This window comes from Camelus bactrianus, chromosome 25 (genome assembly GCF_048773025.1).
Source record: "Camelus bactrianus isolate YW-2024 breed Bactrian camel chromosome 25, ASM4877302v1, whole genome shotgun sequence".
Classification (NCBI taxonomy): domain Eukaryota; kingdom Metazoa; phylum Chordata; class Mammalia; order Artiodactyla; family Camelidae; genus Camelus; species Camelus bactrianus.
In genome coordinates this window covers 25,237,097-25,250,450 of record NC_133563.1, presented here as the reverse complement: position 1 = coordinate 25,250,450, position 13,354 = coordinate 25,237,097, and the positions used below count along the sequence as shown (strand labels likewise).

The 13,354-nt window shown below is 37.0% G+C and overlaps 1 protein-coding gene across 4 annotated transcripts in view; it reads right to left on the bottom strand.

The window, feature by feature from the left end:
• TBC1D31 (TBC1 domain family member 31) overlaps positions 1 to 13,354 on the bottom strand; it is a 59,446-nt gene that overhangs the window by 32,573 nt on the left and 13,519 nt on the right. For all 4 annotated transcript variants that reach the window (XM_074353012.1, XM_074353013.1, XM_074353011.1 and 1 more), the window contains exons 5-8: positions 9,371 to 9,522; positions 6,799 to 6,958; positions 4,463 to 4,663; positions 78 to 254 (exon numbers count right to left, since the gene is read on the bottom strand). In XM_074353012.1, coding sequence (XP_074209113.1) covers positions 78 to 254; positions 4,463 to 4,663; positions 6,799 to 6,958; positions 9,371 to 9,522 — 690 coding nt within the window. The remainder of the gene's footprint in view (positions 1 to 77; positions 255 to 4,462; positions 4,664 to 6,798; positions 6,959 to 9,370; positions 9,523 to 13,354) is intronic.

Genomic DNA, 13,354 nt, shown 5'->3' with positions numbered 1-13,354 from the left:
GGGAAGAGTGATGACAGCCTAGAAGTCAGGAGACTCGTCTACAGCAAAGTTATGACACAGGTTTCAGATATTCTTACCTCTTTATTTTCAAAATTGCCAGCCAGGTCTTGTTTCAATATCCTGGTTTGTGCTTTGCTTTCTCTTGATTTTGCCGGCCGCTGTATTCTTCCTGACTTCACCTTCACCTTAAGATCACCAGAATTCACTTTCTTCTTAGGCAAATCTTCAATCATTTTCACTAAAGGAGGAGGTGGCTAAAAGAGGGCGAAAAAATCCAGTGGCTATCCTTGCAAAATAGACCTGTTAACATATGACTTACAAAATTCGTTTTGGTCAATCTAGTAATGTGCCTTAATATATATAATTATCCTTTGGACAAAAAGTGTAAATAAAATATCCAAGAATGTTCCTTGTCGACTCGAAGCAATTGAGAATCAAAGCAATTTTCTGTCAAATTCCTTTGAAGAATGTCATAAAGATTCATGATTAACAACGATAAACAGAATTTAATTATTCCTTGAAAGCTGGCCTTAAATTATTTGTATCAATCTATTTTTTACACTTGCATGATAAAGTGAGTGGTAAGGTGATAACTTGCAGAGAAGGCAGTTACACACGTGGCTCGCTCCAGAATGCTGAGAGAAGCACCCTAAATAGTCTTTGGGTTCAAGTGAAGTCCCTTAGAGGGAAACAGTCAGATGCCTCTTCTCTGAAAGCATGGGACTCAGTCTCTCTGTCCTTGGTCACAGTTTTTAATCTACATGGAGATGGACGTTAGTCCTCACTACATCAACCACCTAATAGGCAGTTCAGATAGCAAGACTTAGATACCAAACCCTCACTTTTAGGGGGCCTATCCAACAGGAAAATAAGCCCCAACAACTTCAATTTACTTAAGGTAAAATGATTCACTGAGACATTTTCTCTATGAATAACACTCTTTTTGAAATAAAAAGATCTTCCTTGTTCAAAGGAAATGAGCAGATAAGGTAACTCAGGCTTCCTGAGTTCTAAACATGGTTAAAGTACAATGACTTTCACAAGGTATTTAAATGCTTGAGACCATTATTGCTGAATGTTTCCTCAGTAATTAGCCCAGACCCAGATCAAAGACAGGGCGGATCTGTGATTTTTTAAGATTTTCTTGAAACCAAAGTGCCAATTTCTTTCATATGAGAACAAGAACACAAGGAATACCCCAAATGTCCAAATGAACATATCGGATTTCAGAAACACACACATTACACACATCACCTTGAATTCAAACTGTCATGAAAGTCAGAACAGTGTGCTTCCACAATGACGAACAATGAACATGAATCGCCACCTCTGAGCAAGCTCTTTGAAGCAGAAATCAAACTTTTTTGACCTCCTCCCCTCAACTTGCCCCCAAAAGAAATAAATAGAACAAAGCAAACATTTTGACTCTTTAAATAGCAGACTATTAAAAGACTACTTTGAGGTTTCCAACAAAGATTTTTCTCATGTTGCCGTCAAAAGTTGAGGATTTCTGCTTTTGAAACCTGCAGCCTATTATAGGAGACCAAGAAAGTATTCCTTATTGTCAACTTTTAGCACATATGATACACAACACTGTAAAATTATATATAGAATAGGTAATATAAATACACATGGCACTGATACTATACTTTTGTTTTAAAATTATTATGAAAAGTATTTAACGTTTTAACTGCACCTACAAAGTTTTTTTAATAGTGTTTTTCTAGGATACACTGTTATTCACATCTAGAAAGATTACAAGGGTAATGTGAAATATAACAATAGCTCTGACCAAAAGAAGTACAATGACCACTTACTCTATGATTTAATTCTTTATGAAATGTAATTAATAGTAGTCTGACTTCTGAATATTGCCCATCTTTATATCCTTGAACTATCTTCTCTCTAACCTCAATCCGTTTTTCTAAATCTTTATTAAAAGATCTGTTCTAGTGCCATTTTTCATGGCTCTTCCATGAAGGAATCTCCCCAAAGCTGGATCCTGAGATACGACCCCAACTGCCATACCTTAGCAGTGTTAAAACCTCAACGTGTAAGTAAGGATGTGCTTACTTACTGTGAGCTCATCAATACCAGAAATTCTCCAATGGCAAGAAAGTGGGACTTGAAGGAATGCGGCATGGGTAGTAAGTTTTGTATACACCTGGGCATTTTTATAGTCCTGGAACAGCCAAAAAGACACTGGTGGTGCTTGTCAGGTGTCCAAAAAAAATCATCCTACTTCTGCAATAAGCTAGCTTTTCTGATCTCAATCTGCTTAACAAATACCAGAAAGGAAGCCAATGACTCACACTTACCTTGCTTTTTCTCAGATCGCTCTCTATGAATAACATTCACCTAGCTCTTGAGACATTCACTAGGCTAAAAACTCATTAAGAGCAAATAACATGTTATTAAAAATTTTTAAGTTTATGAGAACAGTAGAGTATAATTCCATACATTTAAAGAAAATACGCGCGTGCACACACACAGCAGAGTCTCATTGTTTGTGGCAGTTGTGTTCCACAGAGTCACCACAAACACCAAGGTAGTGAATATGGAATCACTGCTCCAGGAGAAACACGGAGTTAGGTCCCTCTGAGCCTCTAGCCACGTTCTTGTCAACTATTCAACATGTAATTTTGTTTTGTGTGTTTCTGTTTAAAGACACTAATTTACTACAGAGTATTGACTCATTAACATTGAACTCACGCCAAAAGCCCTGGAAGCTGGGCCTGGAAGCTTCTCTAACATCGTTATGTTCTCCCCAGGACACCTCACAGGCCTTGTGTGATTAGGACACTAGACCGCACCCCTGCACTGCGCTTGGGGGCCATTTTAAAGAGCAAAATCACCAACAAAAAGCAGAAAAAATGTGAAGAATGTGGCACTCAGTAGAGAAAGAAAAGGACACTTGTCCCCAGTATGAGTGCTGGAATGGGAAGGCAGAGGCTGCCTTGTTTGACCTAAGCTGGGAACCGGATGATAGGCAGCTCAGACTTTCTCCTGCTCTGCACGGCACGCATGCCTGTGAATATGCAGTGAGGGCTGATTTTAGAGTCACAGGTAAGGGGGAAGGGGATAGCTCAAGTGGTAGAGCGCATGCTTAGTAGGCATGAGGTCTGGGGTTCAATCCCCAGGACCTCCATTTAAATCAATCAACCTAATTACTTCCCACCTCAACAACAAAAAAAGAGTCACAGATAAATTTTCACCAGTAGGCAAATTCATAAATACAGAATCCATGAAGAATAAGGATTGGCTGTATATAATTATACACATGGAAAAAAAGGTATACGTTTCAAAATTATCTGAGAACGGTGAGACTTATTTATCTGCTTGCTTATCTGTATCTTTTTATTTTGTATATAGTAAGAACTTACTACCAGTCTAACTGAAAAAATAAATAAATAAAAAGGAGCAGGGACATAACAAAGAGATTGTCATATCAAGACCAGAACTCCTGGGCCTGCTAATGACTGGCTGTGTTATCAGGCTGGGGAGTGAACTGCCCCTCCTGTAAAATGAAATGGTTAGACTGGTGGTCACCAGAGTCCCGTGATGCAAATGATACAAGCCCAGACTTGGAAAGGCTCCCAAAGAACCACTGGACTTGACACCAGCTGGGGAAATTTCAGATAACCGTAAGACAGGAGGGAAGTATATTTTAGACACAATGAATAATGTAGTAACAGATGTAGAAATGACAATGGTATCTATGGGGGACAATGAGGGAAGTTGAAAGTATGGGGAAATACGTTACGTAGAGAAGACAAAGATGAGCGAGGACCTGGAGAGCCAGGCAGAAGAGTTTGGACTTAATGCAATAGGAAAGGGAAGGCACTAAAGTAGCATTATTTTAGAATTGGTGATGAAAGTACTATTTTTGAGAAATGTTATATAAAAAGATGGACTGACGGGCAGGGCAGACACTGAGGGCTCTGAGTTTTGGTATATTTATTTAAATGACTATAATTTGAGAGCTATTAATGAGCACCAGTACGTGGATGGCCAACAGGGACACGGAGAACAGGCAGCACATTTTAGACACTTCACATTTAAGGACTACATGACTTGGCGTCGACCAGATCTGGGAAATAACAGTCATAGAGATCTGGGAACAGAAACAGTCATAGAGGCCCAAGGTGTCTAGCCTATAAGAGGGGAAGAAAGACAGAAATGAAGAGACTGGATTGAAGACCCCTTGTGAGAAGCAGATCAGAGGCGCACCTTGAACGGGACAGGGACACCAAACAGATACCTTCTACAAAGATGTGAATTTAAGAATGGAGCACAGGTGGGAAAAGCTGGAGCTGTGGCTCTGGGAGTAAGAACAACAACAACAAAATTCAGAAAAATGGATAGGGTGCAAGGAAGTTAGAATACTGTAGCATTAAGTTTTTATTTTTGATGAAACAACATTTAACTCTTAAAAAAAGACATTGCTTACTTGATAACATACCTTATTTATTTCTTTTGTTAAAGCCTGAACTGAGTATATGTTCAGACTTCCATTTTCCATAATAGATGCAATGTACCGTCCATGTGGGCTAATTACTGAAGAACTAATTCCTTCATCAAGGCTCCCAATTTCAAAGAGAAGTTTACAAGTCTGTGTATTAACAAACCTCATAATACCATCCTGACTTAGCACTCCAAGAACCTAAGAGTAGAGAGAAACAACATAAACACATTTCAAAGTCTCAGATGTTGCCTAGACTTACTTCGATCATTTCACTATGTAGACAAGTACTGAATCACCATGTTGCACCCCTGAAACTAATACAATGTTGTATGTCAATTACACCTCAGCGAAAAAAAGGGTCAAATGTCTGAAAGTCAAACTACACAGGCACGCACGTGTGTTTTTTTATGTGTGTGTGTGTGTGTGTATTTTTTTGAGGGGAGGACAGTCAGAGATTATACTCACAGAGAGCCATCATATATTTTAAAATCCCTAATTCTGGCTCATGTAGATTCGCACTGGTCAGGTCCAGAGAAGCCTGGCTCTAACCAGAGCCAGTAAGGAGCCCGTCCTGGGTGACTACAGAAAGGTCACCTAAGAATCCTCCCTTCCCACAGGCAGGCTTATCTCCACGCTCCCTCCAGAGGGAACACAGGTGATCACAGTCCTTCACTTTGACTCCACACTGGCCATCAGGAGCAAGGAGGGTGCAGTGTCTGTTCCCCTTCCCCATCCCCAGCCTGAGCAGAGCTAACATCTGTCCTGCTGCTGCCACACAAATCTGGGACTGAAATGAGCCCCTGGCGGGTGGAGAGAGGATGTCTGTGAGCTGCAAAGACAGTGTAGGGGTAAGAGAGAAGCTAGTCTTTTAAGGAGGGAAAAGTTAGTTTTAACTCATACAATTTGAAAAATTTTAAATGTACTGAAAAAGCTTAAACATATACAAAAAATAAGCTCCTCTACTGCCCTGTCCACATGCAGGTTCCTTTCCCAGGGCCAGTGGCTGGTAAGCAGTGCCACCTCGTAATTTTGTGAAATGCTAATGTCCCTTGTTATATGAAAGACTACGGTTTGGAGGTAGTTAGAGGCAATTTGAAGGTGACAATCTAAACAGAGCATCCTTCTGTTGGTCAGATGGTAGGAAACCCCCTCCTTCACAGTAGAAGCAATCTCTCTGGAAGGTAGTTTGGCAGGATCTATCAAAACTACAGATGCACATAACTCTTGTACCACTATTTTAACTCTGGGATTTTATCCTACAGACAGGATGTACGAAATAACATGTGCAAAAGGTATTCAGTGCAGCATCATTTGTAATAGAAAAGGACTAAAAATAGGTTAAATGCCTAATAATAAAGGATGCGTTAAAAAAACATATGCAGCTGTGAAAAAAAAAAGAATGAAGTTCTGTGCTGATATAGAACAATCTTCAAGGTAAATTAAGTGAAGGAAAAACAAGGTGCAAAGCTGTGTAAAAAACTGGGAAAAACAAGATTATATAACAACGGTGGTTACGGAGAGTGAGTAACTGGGCAAGCGGGAGAGAGGAGTAAGATTTCACTTTATGCCTTTTTTTTTTAATGTTTTTAACCATGTTTAAGCATCATCAACTCAAAAAACTTAACACAGACATGATAAATATACACACATATTATACATATATACATAAAACACATATGTATAATTTATATATACATGTGTGTGTATATATATGTATATATAATTTGTTCATGTGCAAGACCCAAGATAGTCAATTTAAAATAAGAAAGTTAAGGTTCAATTACTCAACTATTAAAAAGAAAAAAGGTGCGTGGCGGGGGGAGCACTGTGTAAACTAAGGCAGGACAGAAAGCAAACAGGTTTCTTAGGATTGAGGCAACCAGGTATGGCAGATAAAACACAGTGCAGCAAAGTGAGAGAATTTCAGTTCTAGTCCTACCTTTAATCCTTAAAATGAACAGGAGTGCTGACAAGTCACTTAATGTTTCTAAGCTTCAGTGTCACAACTTGCACAATGGTGAGAATGCCCTCCCTGCCTATGTTCAAATAATTCTTTAAGGATCAAATAAAAAATAACATGTTCAATCACCCTTTAAACCACAAAGCATGACACAATATAAAGTATACTGATTTTAGAGAAAAAGTAAATTATCAGTAATATACAGAACCAGATTTTTACTTTTGTTTTCAATCTACAGACTCTTTACAAAGATATGAGCAATTTCAAATCCTTGTAACAGGCAGGGTACAAGTTAAATAAGAGAACTAATAAAGGTCAGAAATTAATATGAGCTTCCTAAAAAAGTACAGCGTTACTAATTATTGTTACTAACCTGATTGGAACCAGCATCAAAACTATCAGGAAGAAATTCTAGATGGCGAATGGCTCGAACTTTAGTGGGCATCTGTATAATTCTAAATAGGTGTTTAGCTTCCAGGCACCACAGATGAAGATGATTTGATTTGCCCCCAGCAGCCAGGATTCGACCATCTCTACGTGACAAGAAGATGAAAAAGACTAGATGAGTTACCTACAGCAGCACTGTCCAATATGATCCAGTATGATGGCAATGTTCCACGTCTATGTCGTCCAACACAGTCACTACTAGCCACATGTGATCATTTAGAACTAAAATGTGGCTTGTGCTTCCGAGGACATTAATTCTTTGTTTAATTTTTATTGATTTGAAAAGTCCCAGGCACCCAGTGGCTACCACATAGGAAAACTCAGGTTTATAGTGTGTGTATATATATATAAATATATGTATTTATAGTGTGTGTATATATATATATATGTATTTTTACCTCTTGTGCTAAGATATTGGCTTAACAATTGCTTGTTTGATGACTTGACTGGGGGTTTCTGAATAACATTTATGTTTTATAGCACAATCTCAAAGTCACTTACCACTATCCAACTTTCTGTATTTCGCACATAACTATACTGAATTGATAACAACATTGCGATATGAGAAACCAAAAAGCCCAGACTTTCTTTCCTTGAAGAAAGCTACTTTATGTTTAGAAGGTACAGAAAGAATAAGCTGCACTGATCTGCAAGGCTGCTGCTCATTCATTCACCATGGCCTGTAAAGCGCCCACTATAAGCCAGGTTTCACTCCAGGTGGCAGGGACCCAGTGGTGAACAAGACAACAGTTAAGACCCCTGTTCTTACGGGATTTTCAGTCTAGAGGAAGGTAAATGAACTGGACTGTATTCTGAGAGCAGTGGGAAAGCCTTTCAGGGACTTCAATAGGGAAATGACATGGCCTGACTCAATGATTTAAGAAGACTACCCTATCTGCTTTGTAGAGACTGACTTTAGGAAATAAGATTGAAAGCAGGGAGACCAATTAAGGAGGCTATTACAGTAGCCTGAAAAAGACTAGGGAACCTTGGACTAGGGTAAAGCTGGAGCAATGGACAAAAGAAAGCAGACTAATTCAAGATACAGTCTGATAGAGTTGATGGGATTTACTGATAACTAAGAAGGTGAGAGAAAGAGAGGAAATAAGGTCCATTGCCTAGCTCTTTCCATTGAAGACGGCTGGAAACAATGACCAAGCTAGTCACAGTGAGAACTGAGCACCCAGGTCAGGTGTCAATATATCATTTCCCACTAAAATGAACCCATGCTCCTTAGAGAAATGGCTGATTCCAGGTTTGGGACAGGAAATACACAAGACTGGAACATCTCACCAAACTAGAAAGAATGAGAGCTATCACATAAGCCTGGGGTTGTATCAAACAGGTTCAAAGCCGACCTGAAGAGGATGCCACTGGTCAGAGATGAGAGAACTGGAGCATCACTAAGGATAGTAACTATAATGGAGTAAATCATGTCAACTATGTTTACAAAGATTAAAGACAAAAAACTCACTGGCCACCATTGAAGATGCCAATAAACTAATCTATTATTTTGAAAAAAAAAATTTTTAATAGAGGAAGAAATCAAGCATTTGTCCTGCCTTTCCTTTACAAACCATACAACAAAGTAATCAAAGAGTTGATGAGAGGAAATTTCTTTCTACAGGAAGTTTCAGTTTATAAGGGAGAAGGAAAGACAGAATTAGAATTGCACCATCTTGCTAAACTCCAGTGCAACACAGGATCTAGGTAATGATCATCAATAGCCACTAACATCATAAGAGAGGTCTGTGTTCCTCCTGATGGAAGCACACAAACCACCTATAACGTCTTCTTGCCCCCAAATCCAACCAGATCAGATCAAGCCCCTAACTTCTGGGAAATATAGGTGTAACCAGTTTATACTAAATACTGATCAGAGAGGGTCATACTAAACAGCACCACAGGGATGCAAATTGCAAAATCCAGAATATAGAAAACTACAGGACAAATGACCAATTTTTTAACAAATAAACTGCAAGGAAAATATAAAAAGAGAGATATTTCAACCAAGGCAATGTAGGAACCTTATTTTGTTCCTGATTTGGACAAACCAATCATAAAAAGCAATTATTAGACAAATCAGGGAAATCCAAATAATAACTAGATATGATAAAATTAAATTATGCATTTTCAAAAGGATGATGATAGTACCAGGGTTCTGTTTCAAAAAGGGTCCTGATCCTTTAGAGATACACATTGAGATATTTGTGCGCGAAATGATACACTGGGCTTTGCTTTGTAACACAGTAGAGAAGTATTAAGTAGAGTTATAGATAAAACAGAGGGGCTATTGACGCTTATGATAGGGTTTCAAATACTTTTCTATTTCTGCATATATTTTCCACAACAAGTAAAAAAACGTATCATATCTTAGACCACATTTAAATTTAAAGAAAATTTTTTCTCATGACAATAAAATACTGAATGAGAATTTGTAAAATTTCACTGGAAGTTAAATTTCTTAAAAATCATCAGTGTTTTAAAATGGACGTTACCTGGTCACAGCGAACACTTTGTAGAGTATATTAGAGCTTTCAGGTGGAGCTGGCAGTTGGTATTTGCAAATAAGAGTATCGCATTCCCAGGCGAAGATGGAGTTATCTTTAAAACAGCTGAGGATGGTGTTACTTAACGGTAGGAAAAAAACCTAAAGAAGGGCAAAAAAAGTGATTATTCATATAAGAATCATACAGCTCTCTTTAAGTTTAAAATTTACAAAGCTAATTTTTCTTTTTTAAAATTATTTTTTCTCGGTCGGGGAGGGTATAGCTCAGTGGTAAAGCGCGTGCTTAGCACGCATGAGGTCCTGGGTTCAATCGCCAGTACCATTAAAATAAATAAATCACATAAAAAACGAATTACCTCCACTGCCCCCCCCCCAAATTATTCTTTCTCAAACTGGAGAAGAACACATTTACAGTATATGACAGGGGATAAAACTGGTATGTTATAGACTATTATAAATTAAAAAGAAAAGGTAAACCCCTTTAAATAAAAACTGGGTGACTATCAATGACTAAGCAATTCATAAAATACTACATAACAATTGTAAAGTATTTAATGTTATAGAAGATTCAAATGAAAATAAGATACCATTTTATGTGTATCAAATTTATTTTGAAAATAATGCATACACATATACACATACTAACATATGTATTATATTTATAAGCTATATACTAATATAAATGCTATAAATATTAACTACTGATATTGTTTAAAATATTAAATGATAAATTATAAATCACTGAATGATAAAATATTAAATGATACTGATAAATGTTAAAAATACTAAATGTTGGTGAAAGTATAGGAAAAGGGCACTGTTGTATACTGTTGCTGGTAGTAAAAACTAGTTAAAGATATTGTATATCTCAACAGCTTTAAAAATACATCTCTTCTGAACTAGTCAATCTGTTTCTAAGAGTTGACCCCTTGGAAAAAAAATTAGCAAAATGCTAAAAATAAATGTATATAGATATTTGTTAAGCGTTATTTGTAAAAGTAAAAAGTTGAAAACAAATACATAATCATATTTTACTAGAGATTCAATTTATTTAATGGACAATTGAGACTAAATTGATAACAAAGTTGAAAGTGTAATTCTATTCTCCTAATTTCTATTTTTCTATTACATAAGCACTAAACAATGCTTACTTTTGATAAAATTTTAATTGACCAATATTTTCTCATATGAGTTCCAATGGCCTCAGGTACAATTTTGTGTGTCATCTGTGTAAAGCACAGAAAGGGAGATAGGGAAGGAAGCAAAGTCAAGGAAAGAAAATGAAAAACACCAATGCCCTCAGGACAAAATATTCCTATTCATCCTCTTAGAATTAATCCCCACAAATAGCTTGAGACATTTCACATGGTTTGACCATTAGTTACATCTCTATTCTTTTTTTCTCTCCCTCAACATAGCTTTGGTCTTTTATTTTACTCCTCTTATGAACCACAGAATAATTATAACTCCTTTATACACACATCTGCCCACAGGAAATCTACCTGAAGACTCCATGCATGGGACCCCCAAATATTGTGGACAAAACTGAGCCAGAGATGTGCCATCCTTCAGGTGCCCTGGGACGAACACCCTTGGTTGGTTTCTGAGGGCAGAGGTCTTGTCTACCTTCTTTGTTCTTGTACAATCAGTGCCGAGCACGATGACTAGAACTTAGTAAAGGTGCTCAATAGGTACTCGCTGAATGAATGAACGAACCTTTTTCTTACTGCGTTTTTATAGTATCTGTATGTTCATCTTCAACAGGTAATGCTAAATTCTAGGTATTCACTCTATGATTCCCATCTAGAACAGCTTTCTTAACCGCATTATAGCTTATTGTAACACTTTATATTTGAACATATCTTGTCGCTGTTTCTACTGGTGTGTCTTTACAAATTTTATTATAATAAAATTATGTGACTAATCTGTGCTGCAAAGAGAGGGGGCAGGGACTCACAGAGGAGGCAGAACACCTTAAGGATTTGTGACCTCCCATTCTGTGATGTGTCACACACCTTCACAACTTTGCTGGTGTCAGAAGTGCTACATTCTTTGGGGGTAAAATGCTCAGTGTCTTTAACACTGGATTGAAGTGCCTCTTGAGTATTCAGAATCTGGATATAGTCATCACTACGGTCATGAGAGAGAGCTGTTCAGGGGAAAAGGAGGACCATCACCACACCCACCACGGCCTTCCCCAGTGTTACACAAGTAACAGGGCAGCCTTGTGACTAATTTGTGTTATTGTCACCCAGCCTATTATATACATATAGTTAGAAAATGGTTCTGACAGTTAATGATATTACTATAAAAATTTCAGGGGATTGTAAGTCATAATTTTCTAACAATAGTTGCAGACTGTTTTCCTAAACTTTCTCTCATACACATATATAACAGTATCTCTTTTTTTTATAATGGTGCTTAAAAAACATACATACACAGATACATAATACAGTATGGAACATACTGGTTAATTAAAACAATTTACTAAGGATTAAAGCTAAAAAGACACAATAATAAGATGCTAACTCAACTACATCAGATACTGATGCCCCCTGCCTGATTCACCAGCTCCTCCTCCCTTGTGTCCTTGGCTCACTTTGTCAAGGACAATCTGGTAGATCTTTTGCCAACAGTTTCATTATGTTAGAAAGGTTTGTAATATGATGGTCTTACAGAAAGAATTTGCAATGAATGCATTATAATCTATAATGAATACATAAAAACACTATTTCAAATCTTATGCCAAAAAAGGGACTTGCAATTTTTATTATAATTGGCAATATTTTTCTAGAAAAGTAATAAAGTTTATTCCTACTGGGAGAAGCAAAAGCTTAAAAGTTAATGAGCATCAACTGCTATTTTGGGGGAAGAGTTGTGATAGATCATTGCCTACATGATTATTCATTACTGGATTTGCGATTTTAATTGCCAGATTTTAACGATTATAAAATTGTTCCTAATGAATCATGTCATTATTTAGATAGTGTCATCTCCTGACAAACATAAAATGTTTAGAAAAAACTTCAAAAGCACTAACAAAATAATACTTTTTGGAGGGTTGGCTGCAGTTTTTCCTTATAAAATATGAAAATCCTAGGCTTTCCAATTCACTTTGAGTGGCATGTAAGCTCTTTTCAAAGTTTCAAGAGTTCAGGATAGTAATAAGAGCAAGTTAAGGTCAAACATACAATTTAGCAAAACTGTAGTGAATGCCCACTGTATACAGAGGCTGAAGCAAGTTTGGTAACACTACTGTTTTCTGATACTCAGCACAAAACCTTTTCTAATACATCCTGAACCACAGTAATCAGAAATCTCAGAATTTGTTCCAAAATTTCTAACTAAATGGCTAAATATCCGACCTCCAGGTATCAACAAGAGAACCAAAATTTACTTATCTGAAAAGATGCATCTGGTTTACCTGAGAGGCAGAATGGTGTAATGGAGTGACTTCAGAGCAAAGCAAGCTTAGATTCAAAACTGCGACTCTTTTATAAGCTACGTGACGGTGGGCAGTCACTTAATGTTTCCCAGGTTGTTTCCCCAATTGTAAAATGAGGATAATGGTATCTACTTTTTAGAATTACTTAAACTTAAAAATAACTAAACAAAGTGTTCAGTACACAGAAAGTACTCAACAACTGGTATCTTACAGACTATGATGTTCGATTATTTTAGAACAATGCAGTTATAAACCTACTACACACTGTATATACACTTACTACATCTAATTTTATTCTCCTGTCACTAATATTTGGAGTCCTAGTTTTTAAACGAATATGTCTAAATTACCACGCAAGGTTAAAATTGGCAACTATTCACTGTATACTCATTCTAATTTCATGGTAAAAAGAACAGATGGTTTTTGTGTCATTGTTTCATAGCTCTGTTCCCACTGTGGATTCAACTCTCATTGCTCCTAGAATTTAAAATTCAATTTAAGTATTAAAGTAATTAATACTTTAGAAGA